Here is a 24,021-nt window from a genome sequence, read left to right as displayed (position 1 = left end):
TCTGATTTTTTTCTATGTTCTTCAGAAGGATATGAATATCTTCAGTCTTAATTTACCTTACGAAGCTGTCAGGATGTTGATTTACCGTTTGTTAATTAATCTTATTGCATTTGAAATATTTTTAGTGACTTAATCATTACACTTAGATATGGACAGTAAAAAAGTTTACATTAGTGTACATTTAAATTGTCCTTTAAATATGCTATTTCCATCAGTGGCTGTAAATACCTCTGCTGATTCCATGACCTTTTACGTAACTGATGCTTATCTGTTTTATAATACAAAGTACATGGGTTTGAGCCAGGACAAATCCCATTGACTTCAATCAGAGCAGAATGGGGGCCCATACTGCCCAACTTACTCCTTATAGAGGGACTTTAACATGTTACTGGGATCTACTGATTTGTTGTTGTATTATTGGGAATTTGTTATTGATGCTAGAGGATTTATTCAGTGAATGTAACCTAGAGCCCCCCTCAGTGATTTCCCCTGATTGAGGGTTACTTACTGGAAACATTAATGTCAAGCTTACATTTAATGTAATAAAAAAGACACACCCTTCTATGAACTTTACTTTTCCACCTGCAACTACCAATATGCACTTCACTTCTCCAGGACTTCCTCTTGGCTTTTTATTAAATATTCCACTTCCAGAAAACAGCTTCTTACCATTCACTTACCTGTCAAAGCAATCAGCAAGCAAATAAATAAAAAAGCAAAATCATAAGTAGGTACTTAAAACCCATCGTTAGTTCTACAGTACCACAGAGAAAGGAACATTCTTCTCTGCCATGCCCAATCACTTCTGATGTCAGCAGGGGACTCTTACAAGTAGTACTGGAAAATGTTGAAAAGTGTACTGTACATATATTTTTAGCTACAGTATGTTCTATAATTCAAATACTTACTTGTGACATATCAATTGCTTGATTTATTTTGTCATTCATAGGTGAAGTGTCACTAAGCAGCTGATACTGTAAGCTGCTGAATGCCTGAAACTCCCACTGTAGTCAGAAGAAGTTAAGTGCATGAAGGCCCAGATCCTCAAAGGTAGGAGCTTAACTCCCATGGGATCCTTTGAGGAGTTAAGTGTAATTGTCTCCAACTCAAGACCCCCTAAGGCATGATTCTCACGAGCTGCTCAGCACTCTCAACTCCAGCAGAAATTAAGGGGAACTGCAGGTCATGAATACTGCTGAAAATCAAGTCCTAGGTGTGTAGAATTGGGCAAACCATGAACTTGGAAATTAGTTAACTCAAGCTTTTTTTAAAAAAAACCTCTAATGTAAACATACCCTAAAAAAACTGGAAGTCGGGATATCTGCTTTGTATTTTTAGTTCTGCTCCAGACTTGGAGTACCACTTTAAGCAAAAAGAAAAGGAGTACTTGTGGCACCTTAGAGACTAACAAATTTATTTGAGCATAAGCTTTCGTGAGCTACAGTTCACTTCATTGGATGCATTCAGTAAGTCATTTATGGCTGGATCTTCAAAGCTACTGAGTATCTGCACATACCATTGATTGCAGTGACTTCTGAAAATTGAGACACCAATGTCTATGTACTTTCATTTCGCCCCTGTAAATGGGGATAACACTAAATCACCTGACAGGCTTTCCTAGGATAAATTATGTTTGAGCTTTGAGAGTCTTGGATAAATGATATATTTATTGTCCATAGTAATGAAAGCTCTAGCGAAGGCTGTAGATGATTTTTCTTATAGCTGTTTTATATGCTCAAAATTTTCTGGAGAACACCACTTTCAAGATTGAAACTTGCTTCAGGGCTGTAATGTTAACAAATCAATGTTGTTAAAAACTTCGAGCTAGACCCACAAATGGATTTAGTCTCTGAGTGCCCAAATTCCTTGGTTGCCTAAGTTTCTCCAAGTAAGCATGCACAACACTGCACACATCTGATACCCTATCTCATGCTTAAATCCCAGCACGATGCTCAGATTAAACATTCCCATGCCCATCTTGCACATGGCCCAGTCCAGTAGGTGTTTCCAGAGCACACCAAAGCCCACAAGACTATCGGGGTGACCAGACTAGGAATTTTGGGGTGAAGGCATGGGCATGTGTGAATACCAGTAGCCATGAGTTAGGTGTCCCACCTGGAATGTGCGATACCTGATTTCAAATCCCCACTCTGCTTCATGTGTAGCAGGATCTCCTATACTCCTGGTGACTGCCCAAACCACTGAGCTATGATATTTTCTGGACTAGGTCACTCTCAATCTCTCCTTTTGAAGCTGTTCCCCTCAATTTGCAGGCTTTCTAGTGAGTCCATTTGTAGGTGCTCAATTTTTGATGTGGATTGTATAGGGAGCCTGAGCATCAAATGTAGGGCTGAGGACTCCACTGAGTGACAGAACACCTAAACATGAGGCATTGTAATGCTGAGCACTGCAATGCCTTTGTCTTATTGTGGGTCTGGCCCCTTGTGTTTTGCACCCCGTCACTTCTTACAGTTTTACGCCCCAGTTATGTTATTGGATCTACATGGCTGGACACTGCTGCCTAGTGAGGCATAGGGTTGCCACCCATCCGGTTTTTACCTGGACCACCTGGGTTTCGGTTTGTGTGTGCCGGTGCCATTTGACAAGCCCAGATGTCTGGTTTTTGACCTGGTGGGGAGGGGCATGCCGTTCGGGGGGGGGGGGGGAGGGGGTGGAAAGAGAGTGGGGCCACGAACAGGCAAAGCAAATGACACAACGGGGAGGGGGGCAGAGCAGGGGACGGAACATCAGGGGTCCAGTTACCAGCCATTAGAAAGGTGGCAACCCTAGTGAGGCTCTGCCCAGGAACCAGGCCCTCGCGTGTGGCTCCAACTTCAGGGCGGCAGGGGGCCCCAGCTGCAAGCAGAAGCAGGGGGCAGGTTTGGCAGCAGGGCTCGGGACAGCGGACTTCACGTTAATCACGGGGCGGCACAAACTGCCCTGAAAGCAAACCTAGGGCACGGAAAGCACAAGGAAAGCACAGGCTGAACCCAGCGCAGCCTGCCCGCCAGCCGCGCGCAGAGCAAGAACTACCCGGGGGCGCGCCCAGGATACCCCTACACACTCCCAGCAAGCGGCGCACATGGACGCACTACTGCGCCTGCGCAGTGTGAAGCCCACGACCCGGAATCGGCTTGAGAGTAGGAAGCGCACGTGCAACAGACGGGGCGCGGGAGTGTTTTGAGACCAATGGTGCGCATGCGATCTAAGACCACCGTTCCCAAGGCGATGACGCGTGTGAGACCCTATCCAGGCACCGGAAGGCGGAGTGTAATGTTGAGGAGGACGGCAAGGGCGCATGCGCTACGGGGAGACCCAGGCCTGATTGGGCGGCGAAATTCTGTTTCCGGTTCGCTTTCCTCCGTATCCGGGTCCCTGCGCCGCGTGGCGGTTGTTATTGGTTAACGCGCTAATAAAGTTACGCTTTACAAAAAAAATATACCAGCGAGCAGTCGCCTGACTCTCGCGCGCGTCTTCCCGCTCGGGTGCGCTCCGCGCCTCCACGCCACAGCGGCCTCCACCAGTAAGTTTCAGGTGGGCCGCTTCCGCCCATGTCCCCCTCCCCTTTGGGGCCTTTGCGCATGTGCGAAGCCTCTCCGCCGGGAGGGCTCTACGTCGCGGCGGGGCCCGTGATGTGGAGGGGGCGGGGCCGGGGGGCGATCACACCTCCCTCCCAGCCTCACGGGGCGCTGCCTGGGCCTCCGCGTGCGCAGGGGCCGGGCCCCCAGGGCGCGGCCAGCAGAGCCCTCTACAGAGGCAAGCGGGGTGAGAACCGTGGGGCCTTGTGGGTGGTTTCACTCGCCCCTCTTAGACGCTCCCAGGCTAGAGAGCAAGTAGTTGGCAGCGCTGGGCTCATTGGAAAGTGGGGGGATTGTCAGTGGTTGAGCTCCTGGAAGTGCCCAGTAGTATTAAAAGCTGCACACGCTGGTGCAGATCAGGGCCCGCCCTATACCGCGGGGGCAGTGGCCTATGTGGAGGCTACAGCTCTCATGAAGCTTCCAGTGGGATAGCTTTCTGATAACAAAATTACTGCACGACCCCATGCCGCAAGGGCTCCCACAAAGTTAAGTGGCTTGGACTTCAGTCCCGCGGGGCTCGGGCTTTGGCAAGGCTGGCATTAGACTCACTGAGTAGCAGGGCGGAAACTCTGAGCCTCCGAGCATAGGGTTGAAGCCTGAGCCCAAGGCCCCTGGGGATGAAGCCTTCTGGCTTCAGCTTTCTGCCCTGGACCCCAGCGAGTCTAATGCCAGCCCTGGTGATCCCATTAAAATGAACTCGCAACCTACTTTGGGGTCCTGACCCACAGTTTGAGAATCGCTGAGCTACAGGATCTATCTGCTCTAACTAGAAAGCCATTTGCATCCAAACGGACCGTTGCATGCTGGAACGTCTTGTCTCTAAGGCTACTCAGATCTCGCTGAAGCATTGCATGCTGAGACTGTAAGACTTCGCTGAAGAATACTGTGTAATCCTTAAACTAGGGGAATGGGTCTGAAAAGGGGGCACATTTTGGTAATATCTGTGGCAAGTAGGCCTTTTTCTCCACCATCCAGAGGATCAGAGTTAGAAGGATCACAAAGTGTGACCAGTGTTGTGGAAAATGGCACTTAGGCTTTCCACCTTGTTTGTCTTGTTTTATCACCAAACTTGATGTTTCAAGGAAAAGAGGAAATAGTTTTTCTTTTTATTGGGGAAATTGATGTAATTAAATAATTGTGTACAACTTCTGTACACTTGTACTGACTTTCCCTTTCAATGTAAAACCACTACTTTTTAGTTTAAAAAAGGCTAGAATTAAACATCAAAATACTGGACTGTTAAATAACTCTATTTTTGGAGGTATAGGGGGTTCATTTTACATCTGTTGTCTGACCAGCCAAATACATATGATTCTAGTGCTGCCTCTTGCACACAGTACCTAATTTTAAAGGTGTGAGTAGATTAAAGTTAATGAAACTACTCATGTGCTTAAAATTAAGCACATTCCTATGTGTTTGTTTGATTAAGACCTTAAGTTGTATATCATGTGTATTTTTAATATATGCTTCTAAAGCAATAGGTTCATTTGATATCAGAATAAGTAAATATTTTGAGTCTTTTACTTCATTCCATTCTGTTTCTTACATATTTAATTCTGTCCTACTGTACGCTTGATTACACCTAGTCCCTTCTTTCCCTGTTTTTTAGGAGCAAGAGTTAACAGTTTTGGTCAATGGCTGCTTCAGGAAAGGTGGCTGCTTTCCGTCTACCACCTCTGCCCACTGTTAAAGAGATTATTAAACTGTTTAATCTCCGAGCACAAAAGCAGCTGTCCCAGAACTTTCTCCTGGATTTGAGATTGACAGGTAGGACACTTTTTATCTTGCATCTTTTAAAATTTTTAATCATAAACTGCCTATTCATTTTTCCCCAAAATTTAAGTTCTATCTACATTTGTTTGCATGGGGACTCTTGTCTTCCTCACAACAATACTCTGGTACATTTAAAAAAAAAATAAAAAATTAACGCCATACATTTACCTATAAATGCTCAGAGATTTAATTCTGTATGAGGATTAAATGCTGTATTGGGGAGTGGGGGGAGTTCCTGTACAGTGTAACCCCCCCACACTTAACGTTCTCTCGTTTAACGTTGTTTCGGCCTTACGTCCCTGCTCAATTACAGAACATGCTCCATTTAAAGTTGTGCAATGCTTCGCTATAATGTCGTTTGGCTGCCTGCTTTGTCCACAGCTGGCAGCCCCCCATTAGCTCCCCTACGCCCCTCGCCATGCCTCGCACCCACCAGCAGACCCCGCGGATCAGTGCCTTCCACCGCTTCCTGCCCGTGGCAATCAGCTGGCTTGTGGTGTTCAGGAGGGAGGGGGGAGGAGTGAGGACTTGGTGCGCAGGCCCCGCCTGCCTCCCGAGCGCTACAGACCAGCTGATTGCTGCGGGCAGGAGAGGGAAGAGCGAGGACCACAGTGTGCGGAGTAAAGGAGGAGGGGGAGGGAAGAAGAGGCCGGTTAAGGGGGGGGGGGGGGGGCTTGGGGAAAGGGGTGGACTGGACCGGCCGAGGGTTGAGCCCCCCACCCCTAGTGCTTGCAGAGTAGGGGAAGCCGCCGCTGCTGCTGCGCAATGTGCTTCTCCTAGCCTACAGCACCTTCAGCCTCCTTGCCTGCCTCATTGTCTCCAGTGCCAGTGGGCTGTGCCTGTGTGGGGTAAGGCGGGGGCACCTCCCAACTATAGTACTGTATGACAAAAAAAAATTTCCCTGGAACCTAACCCCCCCCCCCCATTTACATTCATTCTTATGGGGAAAGTGGATTCGCTTAACATTGTTTCACTTAATCGCGTTTTTCAGGAACGTAACTACAACGTTAAATGAGGAGTTACTGTATTTATACATAACAGAAAATTGATTTTCTTATTTAAATGTGAAATTCAACTTCATCTTAATTATGGATCTGTGCCCAGTGCCTATAAAAAAAAAAAAAAAAAAACTAATTCCCCCTCAAGGGTTACCAGAGAATATTACGGAATGGTGGGAGGCAATTAGATAGTGTCTATGTTCCCCTCAAAAATGAGATACTCTGAGGATCATATTTATGCAGGGTATGAAGTACTGCATTTGTTTGTTTATTATCCTAGCATGTACTTTGACTAGGAAGGCCATGTGCCCTAGTTTACTGGGATTGTCCTGGTTTTTCTGAGCCTATTCTATTATACTGGTCAAATTTATTTCTCCAGCTTCATTTCAGCCACAGTTCACATCACCTATGCTGCTGACTCTAAGCTGTGTTGCTCCTTCTCTGCTGACCTAGAGATGGTTCTACTGTGCAATATTTGCACGGTGTGGGTGTGAAACCCCCAAGAGCTTTTCTACTCTTGAAAGTTAACTCAGATTACGGTAGGGTGCAATAAAAGTAGTTATGAGAAACAGGAATATGTGGAGTCAATCAGGAACAACTCCATATGTGGGCAAGCCTTAAAGGTGAGATTCACAAGAGGGCACTTAGGCACTGAAAATGGCAGATGGGCACCTAAGTCCAAAATTTAAATCCTCAAAACCCTTGCTCAGCTGTCACCTAACTTTATAGGTGCTTAAATTGCCTAGGTACCTAAGACTCCACTGGTAATGTCCCCGGGCATCTAAATTTCTGCTGGTGGGCATGCACTAGCTTTGCCAACTTTCTAATCACATGAACCTGAACACCCTTGCCCCGCCCCTTCCCCGAGACACCCACACCCCTGCCCAGCTCCCTCTCTGAGGCCCTGTCTCCCCTGCTCACTACATTCCCCTCCCTCCGTCGCTCACTCTTCCCCACGCCTACTCACTTTCACCGGGCTGGGACAGGGGGTTGAGGTGCTGGCTGGGGTGAGGGCTCTGGCTGGGGGTGTGGGCTCCAGGGTGGGGCCAGAAATGAGGGGTTCAGGGTGTGGGAGGGGGATCTGGGCTGGGGCAGGGACTTGGGGTGCTGGAGGGGGTGAGGGCTCTGGGGTGGAGCCAGAGATGAGAAATTTGGGGTGCAGGAGGGGCCTCAGGACAGGGGATTAGGGTGAGGGAGGGGATGTGGGCTCTGGGAAGGAGTTTGGGTGCAGAAAGGGCTCAGGACTGAGGCAGGGGGTTGGGGTGTGGGAGGGGGTGAAGGGTGCAGACTCTGGAAGGGCGGTGCTTACCTCGGGCAGCTCCTGGAAGCAGCTGGCATGTCCAGCTCCTAGGCTCAGGGGCAGCCAGGTGGCTCCCTGTGCTGCCTCTGCCTGTAGGCATCGCCCCCACAGCTCCCATTGGCTGCAGTTCCCGGCCAATGGGAGCTGTGGACTTACCACTCCCTGTGTTCTTCTAATGTCTGACCCTGGTTTTCTGCACCTCCTTTTGTACAGATTTTTCTGCTCCCCACTCCTTTAACCTTTATCTGTCCACAACCAACTCTGCTCCATTTTGCCCTAATCTTTCCTGGTTCTTGTTCCAGGGTTCCCCCAATCTCTTATCTCAAATAGCTCTGCTTCCTAGATATCTTAATCCCCAGGCTTCTCCTCTTTAGCCTTGTTCATTTTATATTTCTTTGGAACTGCCTCAGTGTAATGGAATTTCCCTTTAAAATGGACAGAGTCTACAGAGATGCCACAGGGGTTACCTACCAGAAAGGTTTCAGAGTAACAGCCGTGTTAGTCTGTATTCGCAAAAAGAAAAGGAGTACTTGTGGCACCTTAGAGACTAACCAATTTATTTGAGCATAAGCTTTCGTGAGTTACAGCTCACTTCATCGGATGCATACTGTGGAAACTGCATCCGATGAAGTGAGCTGTAGCTCACGAAAGCTTTTACTACCAGAAAGAGAATTGAATTTCCTATTTGTAAGGAGAAAATTATTTTTCTATCTTTTTTTAATAGATTCTGTAATTAACAAAATACATTAAGCACCTGACTGTGCAAGCTCTCTGTTTGGTTATATGAGTTTCTCTAGTAATCTAGAAATGAAACTGAATTCTGTGCTGTTTAGCAGGCTCCATAAAACAACAGTACTCCCCTCGTTTAACCAGGAGGTGTCATTGTTTGTCTCTTCTGTGTTAAACTCATTGTTTACTGTAGAAACACAAACTGTATTGATCTTGGTGAGCTCAGTGCCGTGCAAAATAAAAGCTTTGTATGTGCTTTGTGACTTACAGATAAGATAGCTAGACAGGCTGGCAAGCTGAAAGATTCCCATGTCTGTGAGGTGGGCCCTGGGCCAGGAGGAATTACAAGATCCATTCTGAATGCTGATGTTGCTCAACTCCTGTTAGTTGAAAAAGATACTCGATTTATTCCAGGACTGCAGGTATCAAATAGGAAATAAATTGTTTTTGTATAATTAATACATCTTTAAACATTTAAGAAATTAAAGTACTTGAACAAAAATTAGATTTCCTATTTTGATCTGAACAATTGAAAAAAGTACTCCTAGCTCTAAAACAACTTGTATCAGAAATATTGCAGTGTTCTCTGCTTCTTTCCTAGTGTTCAGTTGTTTAATGTACACTGTTCAGCCACATAGATTAAACTAATCTGTTTTATTATGTTTGATTGGATGCATTACCCATTAATTGGAATAATACTGCTTAATACCAATTTATTAAACCTTTTAAGGTTTTGAGATTTAAAATAGTTTATAGTCCATCTCAAACACCATTTATCTGATCACATCTTTTTCACCAGATTGATATGACATTTTTGTACTTCTAATCTCTTTTCGTGAAAATCATTTCTTCAGCTCAAACAAAGGATAATAATGCTCGGCCCCACTCAGATGAAACAGGTTTCAGAGAGGTAGCCATGTTAGTCTGTATCAGCAAAAACAATGAAGAGTCCTTGTGGCACCTTACAGACTAACAAATTTATTTGGGCATAAGATTTTGTGGGTTAAACCCATTTCATCAGATGCATGGAGTGGAAAATACAATTGAAACAGTTGCAGACGCATGCTGTCTTTGCAAAAACTGTTGTAGTTAGGATCATCCTGATACAGTTGTTGTTACAGTTATAACTGCATCTGTTAAGATTATTGAATATAATCATTATCCACCAGTTAATAAATTTGAATCTCATAATTGACTCATAAATCACCATTATTTGAACCAAGTAAGAAAGTATATGATGTAATTAATTCTTTGTGCATATCTTATCAGATAATTGCTTGAATTAGCCAGTACATTTTTGTTTGGCTTTCAAAAACTACTGCAGAAGCAGATTCCTCTAAATAGAAGCACCACTTCTAGGATCCTCCAGCAAATTATCTTAGACATATATACAGACTAGTTGAGTGAGTCACTGTTTTTCAGTAGCGAGCCCCTCACAGCAGAAGTTAATATGCTTTTGACAGGCTATTCAGTGTATTGGAGATCTTGAGTAAGAGTGGGTGTGAATAAACAAATAGTATCTTGCATCCATTAGTATTAAATTTGGTTTTCAGCTTTATTTTCCAAATAAGGTTATGATAAATTACAGAATGAGTCCCTCTTTGATGTGGGTCATAACCTCTGTTTTTCACTGAAAGTTCTCTGTCTCAGTCTAGAATAGCTGTACATTAAAGGCCTGGGATTTGAACAGCAGAAAATGCTAGATATTAAAATAACAATTGGGGACTGTTATTTAGAAGAATCTTTTACCATGTGTGAAACCAGTGACCTTTAAAGCATTCTGCATTTTTACTAAGTTCTTTTCAGGCTTTCCCATGATTTTTTGCTTCATAATATTGAAGTAGGGGTCTGTAGTACAAAATTGAAAACAATACAGAGCCTAAGAGCAAAATTCTGTCCTCAAATCAAATGTGCACATGCAAACCTAATCTGACATGAGTATGCAGGTAGAACTTTATCCTATATGTTAAAAGACAAAGGACTGGATTTCATTGTGTGTGGTTTTTTTTTTTTGGTAGCACATCCTAGTGAGGTGGGGTTGTGAGGCACCTCACTACCCCCTACCCTTACTGTGAGGATGCCTGGTCTTTGCCTGCTGGGGGTCAACTCCCTGGGCTATAGGCAATAGAAGCATTCCACCCCTGCCAACTTGAGCTCTGCTGCCCCACCGCAGGGTAGCGGTGGGCATGCTTCAACCCTCAAGCCCTTTGAATGTCCCTCTGCAGAGTCCAGCAGTTGTTCCACTGAACATTTGCTGTATTCCCAGATCCACTGCTCTCAAAGGGAAAATACATCCCAGCTTATGAGTTACACCTCAGATCGCTCCTCCGCTTAATAAACAGCATTTAGAAAAGTTTATAGTGAAAAGAAGTAAGTTTATTTAACAAAGTGTAGAGATTTAAGTGATAGCAAGTAGAAGTATTGGAAATAAATGACTGCATATAAAATAAAATCATAACTTGCATTCTAGAACCTAGACTTATTTAACTAGTCACTTTCATGTCTTACAGTATTGTTCTCCAGCGTTTTTCAGCCAGGCAGGCTGTGATCCCTTTTTCATGAAACAGTCCATTTTGTCAACTTCTCTCCTCAGTGAAGGATAGGTGTGTGTCTCTGCATTCTTTTGATACACTTGATGAATCCTTTCATCTAGTCATAAACTGGACACCCTCCTGCGGTGTGTTCCTTTCCTGTAGATATGGTGATCTCTAGTCAATTTAGCAGTCTTGATTAGTTGGTGGCTTAGTATGCAAATAGACTTACATTGTGAGGCACACAATACACAGTGACCAGATGTAGAGATAAGTGTCTCCTGTGCCCTCCTGAGCAGAACCTGTCCAAGACAGGTCACCAGGTAACCTGCCTTTAACTTTAAGGCTTTAAGAACACAATTTCCAGTATAGGTACATAACTTCTTAAATATTATCTGTACATACATTTCACAATGATTATGATGGCCAGTGGGCTACTGGCTTTTGGTAGAGTGCTTATATGCCAGTCCTTGGTGAATTATTGTGCATATATTTGGTCAGGGGATTCCTGTAAAATTATCTAAATTTCATCCTCAAAGGGTCATAGCCTCATGCTGGCATACAACCTGATAACTTGGCTAGGCAAACTTTTATAAAGAGGGCAGAGGTAGGATTTTCCCCTTAGGCTGAGCAATGGAATGACTGGAGAACTCTTCCATTGTGGTGAATTCAGCCTGTTGGTGGAAGTATCTGTCAGTGCCCTTTATACCCACTCAGATGCAAGGTGGAGGGCAAGAGGAACTGCAGTGACAAAGCCTCTGGTCCCATCTTCCTCCCGGTACTTTGTGCCTAGAAGCTTGTAGAACCTCATTAATTCTTCTGCCAGAGGACCCTTAGTGGATGCCAGAGGACCCTTGATGGATGCAGGATTTGCTCTAAACTTCATTAATTCACAATGGGTGTCCCAGTCATTAGTTCAAATTAGCAATGTTCTGTTGCAATTTTATGCCAACATGTTTCATAAAATGCAGTGGAATTTACTAGTGTAGTGAAAGTTAAAGGGCAATAGGTAATAGTTGGCTATTAAGACACAAAGTTGCATCTGAAAAAACACATTTTGTTTTTTCTAATTTGTTACTGTCATAACCATAAGGGTAGCCTAAAATTCCTCCTTACCTTTAAGGGGTTAAGAAGCTCAAATAACCTGGTTGGCACCTGACCAAAGGAACCAATGGGGACAAAAGATACTTCCAAATCTGGGGGGGAGGGAGGAGGAGAGGCTTTGTTTTGGGTTCTTTGTTTCTGTGTTTGTTTGCTCTTGGGACTAAGAGGGACCGGACGTCAATCCATGCCCTCCAAACCATTCTGAACCAGTCTCTCATATTACAGAAATTGTAAGTACAGCCAGGCAAGGAGTATTAGTTTCTCTGTTTTCTCAACTTGTGAATTTTCCCTTTGCTGGAGGAAGGTTTATCCCTGTTTTGTTGTAACTTTGAAACTAAGGCTAGAGGGGGTTCCTCTGTGTGTTGTGCATCTTTTGTTACCCTGTAAAGTTATCTTCCAACCTGATTTTACAGAGGGGTTTTTTACCTTTTCTTTTTTAAATAAAATTCTTCTTTTAAGAACTGATTGGGGTGTTTTGTTTTGTTTTTTTTCCAGTGTCCAAAGATCCAGAGATTTGGGTCTCTGTTCACTTTGTAACCAGTTGGTTAGGATATTATTCTCAGCCTCCCCAGGAAAGGGGGTGTAAGGGCTTGGGGGGGGGTATTTTGGGGGAACAGGAATTCCAAGTGGTCCTTTCTCTGATTCTTTGTCTAAATCACTTGGTGGTGGCAGCATACTGTTCAAGGACAAGGTAGAATTTATGCCTTGGGAAAGTTTTTAACCTAAGCTGGTAAAAATAAGCTTAGGGGGTCTTGCATGCGGGTCCCCACATCTGTACCCCAGTGTTCAGAGTGGGGAAGGAACCCTGATAGTTACTTATACCTATTTACTTTTATAGTGCTGACAAGAACCTTAAACTGTTTATTTTCCATCTCTAATATGCTAATGAATTTTTAAATTATGCAAACTATAGTCACTTAAAAAAACTAAAAACACTTCTTGACAGCGAAACCCACTATTAAAAAACAATTTCGCATATGATCACTGCCTATTATTAGTATGGACATCTGTCTTCTTCGTTTGGTACTATTTATTTACTGCATTGATCTTATTATGTTATCTGGCATCCTTGGATGTCACCCTTCACAGTAAAAATTAACATATCAAGGCAGAATAGCTACTTATAGGTAGCTAAACTACTGCTGCAGTGATGAAATCCACTCTTAAATTGGTTTGAATTAAAATTCCGGACTTGTTTCACGTTAGATTTTTTTTCTCTCTCTAGTTGAAAATAATTGCATTTAAAAGAGAGGGGGACTTTTTTAAATTTTTTTTTAAGAGTTAAACTCCATTTCAGTATCCCCTGCATGGAATTTAAATCTCTGCTTGAATGCTATGTCTATGAACATTCCTGGAAAGCAGCAGTTTCCTTTGGCTCAGAAAGCTGAGAAAGTTGGTTTTCCATTAAGCGGTATAGAGGTGAACTTTTAAAACGTTTTTCATCCTGTCCAAATACCCAAGTGAAGCTGCATGATTGAAATTGAATATGCAAATGATGCTGCTGAAATGACTTGATAAGCAATAAATCTAAGCTACCACAAAAATCAGTTCCCTTTTTTCATTGATTAAAGTCAAAACGTTTAGCTGTTTATAACATAGGTTTGAATTTTCTCTCACACAAACCAAAATTGCTTTTTCGTTGTTCATCTGTTTTTCCTAATCTGTTTTAAAAATAATAAAAATCTTCCTCTGATACTTGCTAAATATAAAAATTGATTTGCTCCATAAATAGTATATTCAATAGGGGCACTTTTATTTAAACGGAAAAACATTGCAACTATCAGATTAAAACACATCAGTGTATCTTTCACATGTTTCTTACTGTGTGTACTTACTACCAGTGTTTGTGATTTACTATTATGGTTTGCTGTCTCAAAGACTATTTCTCTGCTTGTTTGATCCTACAGTGAAGACATAATTTCAAATACACTGTCTTAAATGAAGCATTATGAATCAATGCAAGGTCAAGCAGCAGTAGATGGCTCATGAGGGAAAATCTAATTACTTAGAAAACAAAAGAAAAAAACCTGCTAAGGTCTTGACTAGATAAACGGTTAGTGCACACCAAGCTAAGATGTAAATCTACAGTGCAGTAGCATGCTGCTCACTAACTGTTCATGTGAACCCTGTTAGCGCACATTTACAGTTCCCTAGTGCGTTTTGATCATTTCCGTTTTGAAATGGGAGTATATCAGTGTGCACTAGGGGAATTTTTTGTGCAAGTGAGCAGGGTCCACATAGATTGTGTGGCATGCTAGTGCACTGTAGATTTACACCGCCACTTGCTGTTTCTCTAGAGAAGCCCTTAATAACAGATATCTCTAATATAAAAAGAAAGGGAGCAGAGCACTGAAAATTTCAAAGTACATTTATTTTTGTATAAACAAACTATTATCCACAAGTTTGTTTCAGTACAAAACTCCTTCTTTCATGGCTGTATAGATTTGCATTATAAACTTGATCCTGCAAGGTGTTAAATCCTTTAGCCTGATCCTGCACAACACGTAAGCATGTACTTAACTTTAAGTGTGTGAATAGTGCCATTGATTTGAGTGGGACTAATAATGTGTTTTGCTTGATCAGGCCAGAGTGCTCAGGATTTTGCAGAATCAAGCCTTATATGAGAGTTTTGCATGTTTGAAGCACAAATAATAAGTTACATTGACATTTGAGAATTTTCTCCAATATATTTTAATAATCCGTGTTCATTCCAGGCTTGAAAATTCTTAAATCTTTAATTATTTGTATTAGATCTAAACTCTCAATCCTGTAACCCTTTATTCTCATAAGTAGTGAATAGTAGGTGTATAGAATCAGACCTTTTGTTTGTATTGGGTTTATTTTTGTGTGTGTAGCTTTCGCATGGAAATATGCGTTTTGTTCATCTTTTATTTATAATGTGCTCAGACCTAAAAGATAATTATTCTATTTTACTACTACATGTATGTGAGGTTCAAAATATAGGGCAAGATTCATGCCTAATGTAACTCCATTGAAGCAAAGGATGCGTATGGCTCAGTATGTTTAAAAGTTTACCAGATTTTATTGGAGCTAAATCAACTAATTCTGCTTGCTTGCTAACAAATAGATGCTGTCTGAAGCAGCTCCGGGAAAAGTGCACATTGTTCATGGGGACATTTTGACATACAAGATGGAGAGAGCTTTTCCAAAACACCTTCAAAAGAAGTGGGAAGATGGTTAGTATCTGTTTTCAGTATATTTGTTTCCTCCAAACAGTTGCTATGCAAATCAGTTTGTTTGACAAGGTACCTGGAGTTATTTGTCATGATTTCCATTTCCTCTCACTTCATCTACTCACATGGGTTTTGATCTCTTTCGGTGGATAGCAGTTGACTAGTCTCACCCAGATTTACGTTTTAGCTGTTAATAGTTAACTCTTCAAATACAGGGTAAGTTTAGAGAGGCTGGTTTTCTTTCCTCCAAAATAAAAAACAAAACATGAGAATCGCCTATTTCCTACCTTGTCTAAGATTTATAGTTATGGTATAACTGTTGCTTAGGGAAGTGGAAAATCCAAACCCCTGAGCAAGGCAGTTACACCAACCTAACTCCTGTTGTAAACAGCACTGCGTCAATGGTAGGGCTTCTCCCCTGGACATAGCTACTCTTCTTGGGGACGTGGAGTATCCACGCCAACAGGAGAAGCCCTCCTGTTGGCTTAGGTAACGTCTTTACTGAAGAACTAGGTGGGTGCAGCTAAGCCATTACAGCCTTTTAAGTGTAAACGAGCCCTAAGGCAAAGAGGCTGAATTTGTATAATTTTAAATGGTTGATACCTTTGCAAGTACTAGCCTCAGGATGTTGTCATTGTGAAAAAACAGTTTCTGAAGAGCACAGAAGTAAAACACGTAGTGCACGTATTGTTATTTTCCCCAATCCTCCTGCTTTTGTGTGATGAACCACCATTTATTAAATTCTGTTGTAACCCCACTGAAGAGTCTTGTAGAATCCTCTTTGAAACTTGGAGAGTTTCGTGGTATGTGAATTATATTGCTGACCCTTCAGTCATGCATACTGGGAAAGTATAAGGTCTAATCATGGCTTTTTATCAAATCTTGGGGTTTTCTTATGGCTGGATTTCACCTTTTCTCCTAAAACCATATGACAGTACTAGATAAACTTATAGGTAAGTTTAGTCGTCTTTTCCAAAACCTGATTTCTTAGTCAAATATAGACACAGCATCTGGTGGATGCCAGAAGAACATTAAAAGTTTTTTTTCTAATTTGAGATTCAAAGGAAACATATTCCGTTAACTCTTTTTGGAAAATCCCCTGCTGTATTGCATCTTCCCATGTTATTGGGAATTTAATAAAACGTGGGTATGCGCAAATGTGTATATGAGGATGGAGCTGAATTTTTAAAATGTACTTTTCTAGAACTGATGCATTTAAGAATTGTATTCTGTCTGATTAGTTTAGATACAAATACACAGGATGGATGTTAGAAAGTTCCCGGAATTATTTATTGCATATGAAAAGAAGAATAAGGGTAAAGCTGTTTCTGTGTAAACTCTGTCAAGATGCATTTGATTATAGATTCTAAGGTTGAAAGGGACTATTGTGATCATCTAGTCTGACCTCCTCTATAGGACAGGCCGTAGAATTCCCCAAAATAATTCCTAAAGTGTATCTTTTAGGAAAAACCTCCAATCTTGATTTAGAAATTGTCAGTAATGGAGACTCCACTTAGACCCTTGGTAAATTGTTCCAGTGGTTAATTACTCTCACCATTACATTTATGCTTTATTTTCTCATCTGAATTTGTCTAGCTTCAACTTCCAGCCATTGGTTTGTGTTATACCTGTCTCTGCTAGATTGAAGGTACTTAGATTGTAATCAAGGCGCTCTTGAACCTTCTCTTTGCTAAGCTACATAGATTGAGCTCCTTAAGTCTGTCACTGTAAGGCATGTTTTCTAATCCTTTAATCATTCTCCTGACTCTGCACTGAACCCTCTCCAATTTATCCACATCCTTCTTGAATTGTGGGTACCAGAAGTAGACACAGTATTCCAGCTGCGCTCACACCAGTGCCAAATACAGAAGCAAAATAACCTCTCCTACTCAATATTCCCCTGTTAATGCAATCCTGGGAAGCATCACTCTTTTGGCCAGGACTCCACTCATTTGGCTCATAATTGTTTTCAGTTTTGTGAAATAGGCCTTGTTAAAGCACCAAGTGTGTGTGTATTACTGGTCTGGACTTTATTCCACTTGTACGTTATAAATGTGATCAAGTCCTGATCACTTGTACCTAAGCTACCATTCACTTTTAGTTCTGTGCTCAGTTCTCTTTATCTGTTAGGACAAGGTATAATATATAATATAATATGTTGCTGCAATATTTTTTGAATTAGGAAATTGTCATCTATAATGTTTAGAAATTCCATGAATGTTTAAAGTACTGGCAGCATGAGACCTCCAGCATATGTCACTCAAATTGAAGTCCCTCAGGATAACAGTTTTTGTTCCTACATATTATAGATGAGTGCATAAGTAGACAGTCATCCTGTTCCCCCGTGTGATGTGATGGTCTGTAGCAGTCATCAACTATTATCCCATCTTGTGCTTTATCTGTTAGGACATTGAGCCATAAGCATTCAAGATAATTTTCTTCTGCGTTATTAGGGACGTGGAAATAAGTAATGCCACTTTTTACATAGTGCCACTCCCACTTTTCCCAATTTGATACTTCTTAAATAGGTCATAACCATTGATTTAACATTCCAGTCATGTCAATCATCCCACCAGGTTTCAGTAATACCAGCTAGATCAAATTTATGCTCATAAATGAGCATTTCCTGTTTCTCTTGTTTGTTACCTAGACTCCTAGCATAGTGTATAGGCAATTCAAGATTTTTTTTCTGTTTACGTTCTTTGGTTTCTTGAATAAATTTTGTTGTCAACATCTCGATTTTATTCTGAGGGCTCATATCCTCCTTCTTTGTACCTTCCCCTTTTGCTGTTAGTTTAATTCCCTCCTGAGTGCTCTAGCCAGCCTGTCCCCAAGGAGATTAGTCCCTCTTCTGCTGAGGTGGAGGTCTTCCAAATTATACAGCCCTCTCGAATTGTAGAAAGTGATCAGTGTTCCACAAAACCACAGCTTTTCACCCTACCCCACTTATCTACCTATTTTTACAAAAGATTTCTTTTCAAATTCTTATAGATCCACCAAATGTGCATATCATTGGAAATCTGCCATTCAGTGTTTCAACACCTCTAATCATCAGGTGGCTTGAAAATGTTTCCAATAGAGATGGACCTTTTGTTTATGGCCGAACTCAGATGACTTTGACTTTTCAGAAGGAAGTAGCAGAGGTAAGTTTTGTTATGGGCTTATTAAAAACTTACAATTGGACAGATTATTTCAGCACCTAATTACTTTAGTTATAGATGAGAAAAGCCTGAGAGAGATTTTGTTGACTTGCAGAATGTTTTAAAACTGCCTAATAGTCTATACTTCTCTGAAATTGTAATTTTAAGGCAGGAAACCTGGCACAGTGCTTAAGTTTGTGTGTGCTTAGCTACAAATTATACAGTTTAATATTAATTTTCAAAATCTGCTCAGTTCTGTGCATTGCACACTGTTTATAAAAAGTTTCTTCTTATGTGGGAGACAAATATCCCTTAAGCATTGAAACATTTCACAATCTTGTTTTCTCTGAAGTCTGACTGCTTCATTCCAAGTAGCTTCCACAGCATGCTCCTTTTCTGTCTTCAACTATTTCCTTTCCTCATCAGCTGACGTGACATTTTGAGTTACATTTCATCTTGTTTTTCTAAACCTTTCAGTCACCTCAAGAATTACACTGGAAGCAATTTTTTACCCTGCTTTATTTTAGACCTCCTTTGCTAACAGAAGATTTTCAGTTTTGAAATATGTCATATCACTGATTCCCACCAATGATTAAACACTTCAAACATAGGGAATTTCTTGTCAGTGGAGCCCATAGACGCTGGTCTTCGCTTTCCTGAATATAATCTTGATGCCAGAAATCAATGGAACCATTGCCAATCTCTTCACCATACCCTGACTCTGATAAGAATAAAACTGAGTGCACCAAATCAGTTTCCAATTCTAAGAACTCCTGGAGCAGTTTTTGACTGATTACATTTCATTTGAAAACTGAGAAACTTGATGAAAGTGAAATTGATTTTCCTGCTCTCAACAGACTCTCTCAGATGTTTCTAGTCAACTGATGATCAGCTGACTCACTCTACAATGCCCTCAGACATTTTTTTAGCTTATTTCATTCAGTGTTTGAGAAAACCAGATTACCATTTTCTCAACCACTTCATTGTTCTGTAAGTATTCAGTATTGTTTGTATATTCTATGTGTTGCAGTCAAAAGGCTAAAGTAGCTGCTCCAAACTGAAAACCAGGTTAGACATTAAGTTTTACCTGCAAGGCCTTTGTGAATTGTGTAAATGAGAAATACACTGATTGTAAGCCATAAATTAAACCTCTCCTGTTATTTCGGGTACCTAGAGCGTTACTCCGGTACCTAGAGCTCCCATCCTTCTGCTACATTTACTGCAGTGTTTGGGAGGACAGGGTTTGAGATAAGTACTTAAGTGGTTCCAGTATATGGCTGAAGAGAACATCTGGGACAAGTAGTCTGTATTTTGTGAATGTGAAATAAAGCAGCCTTCTTTTATCGTCTGAGTCCATGTGATTTCTGACACACAAGATCCAGTTCTTTCCCCCAAAATACTTGATGAGAGCTATTAGCCTAAACATTAAAAAATGGCTAATAGATTAGGCTTTAAAGTATAAAGTGGAAAGATGTGGAATGCTATGATAGCAGGAAGAAAGAAATACAAAGAGAATTGAGAACATAAAAACACTCTGTACTTTATATAGCTATAACCAGCTGTATGTGCCTTTAGGGTTTTTTTTTCAACATGACATGGAGATTATAGTGTTTCTGCACCCAACATAGCTCGAATGACATGCAAAATAGCATACCCGTTAAGTTCATTGTATTTAGAAAGCTGAAAAGACTGAACGTTATAAAGTGGAGTGATGTTCTCAAGGTCATGGAATGAGTCAGTGCTGGTTGTGTTTACACTGTAGGATCTTCTGTTTCTTGGTTTCTCATTTATTTAAATGTGCATGATTCCAATGAATATTTTATAAAAAAGATCAAAGTCTTTCAGTGTTATGGTTCACATTTCCGTTTGTATGTATGCCTTTTGGGGAAATATACTACCTTCAGTAAAAAAACAGGTTACCTTATGGTCAGCCAGGAAACTGGGAGTCAGAACTTCTAGGTTTTATTCCTGGATCTGACGCGCTCTGTTTAGACCTAAGGCAAGTTGTTTCACCTTTCTGCCTCCGTTTAGCTGTTCGTAAAAAAATTGGAGTTAGATATCCAGGATATAGGTGTCTTATAAATATTTAAAATGCACTAGTAGAAAAACAGGAATAACAACGCTTAGTTTCACAGAGGTATATAGAGGTACACGTTTAGATCATCAGATGAAAGATACTAGTAAGTAGAATTTCTATTTTTGTTGGAAGAAAAAAAAAGTATGACCAAAAATACTTATTACTGTTTTTATTTTTTACTTGGCACAAAATCAAACATTGCCCATATATGGATTTTAGATGGAATGAGAAGCTTGAAAGACGAAAAAGGGCAACAACAAGGAAAAAGTGGTGATACAGATTCTGACAGCAAAACGTCTTTGTACAACTTTATGTGGCACATAACTTGCATTTTCTTGCGTGGTGTTTTCAGCGAAGCTGAACTGTTAAACCAGTTCAGTCATTTCATTTTAAGCACTAGCGTAGACCAGACAAAACCAAGTGTTATGCTCTCTTTCTGAAATAGCATTGAAAATGATTTTGTCTTTTCTACATTAGCACTTAAGCCATCTGTAGTGTCAGTACAGGGATTTTCAACAACAGTTCAGTTTCCTACTGTATGCAAGGCTTCAGTAGCCACGCCAACATTCAGTGGTACTGTGTTCACTGGAGGGCACATTGGATGCAGACATTACCATCAGATATCCATGTCATCTTTTTCATCTGCATATAATGTGAAAACAAAGGTGATGTGGCAAATGAGGACATGAATCACCTTATGATACTTGAGTGCAATAAGAACCACTTCTAACCACTTCTAACAGATCATGGGCACAGTAGTATAGACCGGACCAGTTTTTACCACTTTTAACTAACATAGCTGAAAGTCACAGGAGCCTCGTTTATCCTACTGCTTCCTCATGTTTTCATACCAGTTCAGTTGAACTGATGTTAGGACTCATTGAAAAATGTATGAAAAAATTCCCATGCGTTTCTGTAGCTTAGCAAGGGAGGTTCTGTGTGGTATCCCATGCCCGTGTTTCTTAAGTGCAAACAGAGGCACCAAGAGCAGATAGAGATTACATTTCCACCTACTCCACTTAAGATTATCTCGCTGATGGTTCATTATGTGACCTGCAACACTGCTTCATTCTTAGCTCAATTATACTTAGTTTCCGATAAATGACCACCACAGTAGTCATGCATTACAGAACTAGTAATTTTGGCCTTGTAAGTCTTTTTGAGACCTTTTTTTGGAAATTAAGAGATCTTGAGAGCTGAATTTTAAGTGAAAACAATTTGAAGATTTGTTGCCTTATTTTTATTAAACCGTTTCATTTAACGATATTTTTAAAATGTCATCCAGTTATTGAGGAGGGAAAAATCATCCTTATCTTTGTAATAAGTTCAGATGGATTTACAGGGAATAATACTTTTATTTGCTTCCTTATATTGCGTCTGTGAGAACCTCATTTGACTAATATTTGATCTTGCAAGAATTAAAAAAGACCAGAAAAATGAACGCTCAAACACGGACATTGGGAACAAGGGAGGCTTTGGGAACATTGTCACTCAGTTCTGTCTTCAGCATGAGCCTTGCAAGCAGATCTGTTCAGGTGGCTCCCAGAACCATTTTTATATCACTGAAGCTCCACAGAAGTGCAGGGAACTACCTGTACAGATTTAACCTACAGGTTTGGGGCAATAAATTGTATGTAATTTAGATACCTTGATAGGCATGTTAGAAAAACTTTGGATGGTTTGGACATTAATTTTGATCATTGTATTTACTTTTAAGAGGGTGCCTTTAAAAATGCTTTTGTTACTCTTGGTTTTAAATATCCTTACCTTTAGATTAAGCTGCAAGTTGATAGAGCTTTAATATTCTTTCCACTTGGTCAGTCTCGATTCACTGACTTATAAGTGACATTCTGATTATCCCATAGAGGCTCACAGCCACCACGGGAAGCAAGCAACGTAGCAGACTGTCCATCATGGCTCAGTATCTCTGCACTGTTCAAAACCGGTTCACAATTCCAGGCCGAGCCTTTGTTCCAAAACCAGAGGTGAGTCATCTTTGTGCATTTCCTTTGCTAGAAGGAGATGCAAGCTACAGTTTCATCTAATTCTTTACCATAACAGCAACTTATAAAAAGATCAGTAGTTGGACAAAAAGGATTGATCCTGAGAGATGCTTAAAGCCATTGGAATTAGTTGAGGGCACACAACACCTTTCAGGATCAAGGCCAAAAGCAGTTTGGACCTGATCCTGAAAAAAAATTGCAGAAATACAGTAGGCAGTCAGAGATGAGTAATAAAACGACAGGAGGCATGGAAAGTCTTCCATGTGAGGGGAGCTTGAAAAGGTTGTGACTGTTTACAGAGGAGATGGTATAAAAAAGTTAAATAAAAGAACATGATAAATTTAAAATTGATAAAAGGAAATATCTTTTACATCCACATACAATTAATCTGTGGAACTAACTGTCACAAGATCACATTGAGGCCAAGAGTTTAGTGGGACTCAAAATAGGGTTAGACATTTATGTGGATAACATTTGCAGTGACATTAGATAGGATATGTTTTAAAGAAGGGATATAAATTGTCATGTTTCAGGGAATAAACCAGCCACTATGTGAGAGGGTCAAGAAAATTCTTCTGCTGTGGATAAGCTATTCCGTAATTGTCTACTTTGATGATTCTTGTACCTTGTTTTGGAGCATCTGGTACTAGTCACTTCTGAAAGGGGATGTTGGACTAGCTGGATCTGCTGTGCAGATCAGATAGAGCAGTTATGTTCCTTTCTCCTGCTCCTATTGAAGACAGTGATGAAAAACTCTCATTGACTTTGTAGGATTGGACTATAAACTGGGATTGCCATATAATACCAATGAATACAAGGTTTAACATTTTTATATAATGTAAAAAAGTTGGGGCTAGATTCACAAAGGGAACTTAAGCATTACAATGCCTAACTCCTAGGCACCCTGCTGATGAGTGAAATTCACCACCCTGAGTTAGACGCCCAAACTTTCCATGCATTGTATGGGGAGAGTTAGGTACATAAGAAAGGGATACACAGAAGCCAGCAAACTAGCAAGTGGGAAATGCTGAGGAGAAGCTTTTTTTGTATAGATTAGGTGTACTCTGAGCATAGCTACTGGATTGGGCCATGCAGATGAGAAATGCCTAGTCTGAGAATCCTATCAGGGTTTATGCAGGTTTGCACGAGCCCACTGGCAAAAGCACCCAAGAAATGTAGGCACCTACAAGATTAGGTGGCAGCTCAGTGGTGGTTTTGTGAATGACGGGGTGCATAAATATTGGACATAAGGCACTTTATATAGACACCTCAGTCCTTTTGTGAATCTAGCCCCAGGTACCCACATTTCCCTTCTTTGGATTAATTTTTCTCCTTGAAATAACCTTTATCGATGGAATCAGATCAGTGCTTCCACAATTAGAATGGTACAATTTTGAGTGCATGTAGTTTTGTACTTTTTTTTTTCTCTGAGGAAGATCCTCAAAAGCAAAATTTTATGGGATCTATACCTATTTGGACTGCATTCATTAATGCTGAACAGTGACAACACATTGATTCTAAAGTTTCATCCAGCAATAAACATCTTCGTGGGAATTAATAAAATAGTTGTAAAGTATTTAGTGACAGAATATAA

General features: G+C 41.0%; 1 protein-coding gene across 5 annotated transcripts in view; it reads left to right on the top strand.

Annotated features, from left to right (window-relative positions):
• The first annotated feature begins 3,414 nt into the window (after nt 1-3,414).
• Nucleotides 3,415-24,021, top strand: part of TFB1M (transcription factor B1, mitochondrial) — a 47,320-nt gene continuing 26,713 nt past the window's right edge. Inside the window, exons 1-6 of one of the 5 annotated variants that reach the window (XM_048844193.1) lie at nt 3,415-3,523; nt 5,188-5,345; nt 8,649-8,800; nt 15,102-15,210; nt 18,199-18,350; nt 22,290-22,409. In XM_048844193.1, coding sequence (XP_048700150.1) covers nt 5,213-5,345; nt 8,649-8,800; nt 15,102-15,210; nt 18,199-18,350; nt 22,290-22,409 — 666 coding nt within the window. In that variant the 5' untranslated portion in view covers nt 3,415-3,523; nt 5,188-5,212. The other 4 variants (XM_048844191.1, XM_048844194.2, XM_048844192.2 and 1 more) reach the window with 4 other exon arrangements.

The sequence above is a fragment of the Caretta caretta genome, chromosome 3 (genome assembly GCF_965140235.1).
Source record: "Caretta caretta isolate rCarCar2 chromosome 3, rCarCar1.hap1, whole genome shotgun sequence".
In the NCBI taxonomy this organism is placed as follows: domain Eukaryota; kingdom Metazoa; phylum Chordata; order Testudines; family Cheloniidae; genus Caretta; species Caretta caretta.
This window is presented reverse-complemented; position numbering and strand designations above follow the sequence as displayed.